At 65.7% G+C, this 900-nt stretch overlaps 1 protein-coding gene across 1 annotated transcript; it reads right to left on the reverse strand.

Moving 5' to 3' along the window:
• Positions 1 to 290: 290 nt before the first annotated feature.
• Positions 291 to 866, reverse strand: LOC104132410 (acid-sensing ion channel 4-A-like; the record flags this gene model as incomplete). The annotated part of the gene is made up of 1 exon (XM_009645689.1): positions 291 to 866. A coding segment is annotated over exon 1 (576 nt), but the record flags the coding sequence as incomplete, so codon positions are not given.
• Between the last annotated feature and the right edge of the window lie 34 nt (positions 867 to 900).

Below are 900 nucleotides of genomic sequence, written 5' to 3' on the forward strand. Positions count from 1 at the left end.
CGGGGACCGCTGAGCCCCACTCCCCCCCTGCCCCAGCTCCCGCCCGCGAGCCCCTCCGGCACAGACCTGCCGGCAGCCCGGTCCTGCGGTGCAGAGCCCTACCGAGAGCTCCCACGGAGGATCCTCTCTCTCTCTCCGTGTGAAAATTGGAGGGAAACTCAAACAGAGAGAGATGTAAACTTCAGCAGCCGGAGCAAGCCAGGGAGCCCTGCTCCGGTGAGGTGTGGCAGGGTGGGTGCCCCCCACGCCAGCGGGGGCCCCCAGGGAAGCTGAGCCCGGCGTGCACTCACCACAGTGAAATCGCGGGAGGAGCAGTTCTCGCCGCTGAAGTTGCAGCTCTTGAGCATGTCGTCGAGCTGGTGGCCAGTGCGGTTGACGATGTCAGCCATGTCGGGGTCAGGATAGAGCAGGTCCGTGGCCTTGTGGCCATCCCGGTCCTTGGGGGGCAGCCCGGTCATGTTGGCCAAGTGGAAGATGTCGGCGTCGGTGAGCGCCGAGTGGCGGTAGCGGTTGATGTTGCAGATGGTGATGGCGGGGAAGACCATCTCACGGATGGCCTCCTCGTCCAGGGCCATGACGTGGGGGTGCTCCAGGTAGAGCAGCGCCGACTTGGCCGCCTGGTAGAGGAAGAAGGCGAGCGAGGCCAGGAAGGCAAACGCCCAGAGGGTCTGGCGCACGCCCAGCCGCCCCGACCGGCAGATGTGTCCCAGGCCGTGCAGCGTGCTGGTGCTGGCGAAGGCAGCCAGGTCCCGGGAGCGGGGCCGGGCAGGCTCCTCGATCAGGCTCTCCTTATCCCCTTCTTCTTTCTCCTTCTGCTTCTCATCCTCCTCGGCAAATTTGATTTTACACACGATCTCAATCGGCATCTGTCCCGGGCGGCCGGTGTGCCCAGCCAGCGAG

Source organism: Egretta garzetta, unplaced genomic scaffold (genome assembly GCF_000687185.1).
Source record: "Egretta garzetta isolate BGI_Z169 unplaced genomic scaffold, ASM68718v1 scaffold219, whole genome shotgun sequence".
Taxonomy (NCBI): Eukaryota; Metazoa; Chordata; class Aves; order Pelecaniformes; family Ardeidae; genus Egretta; species Egretta garzetta.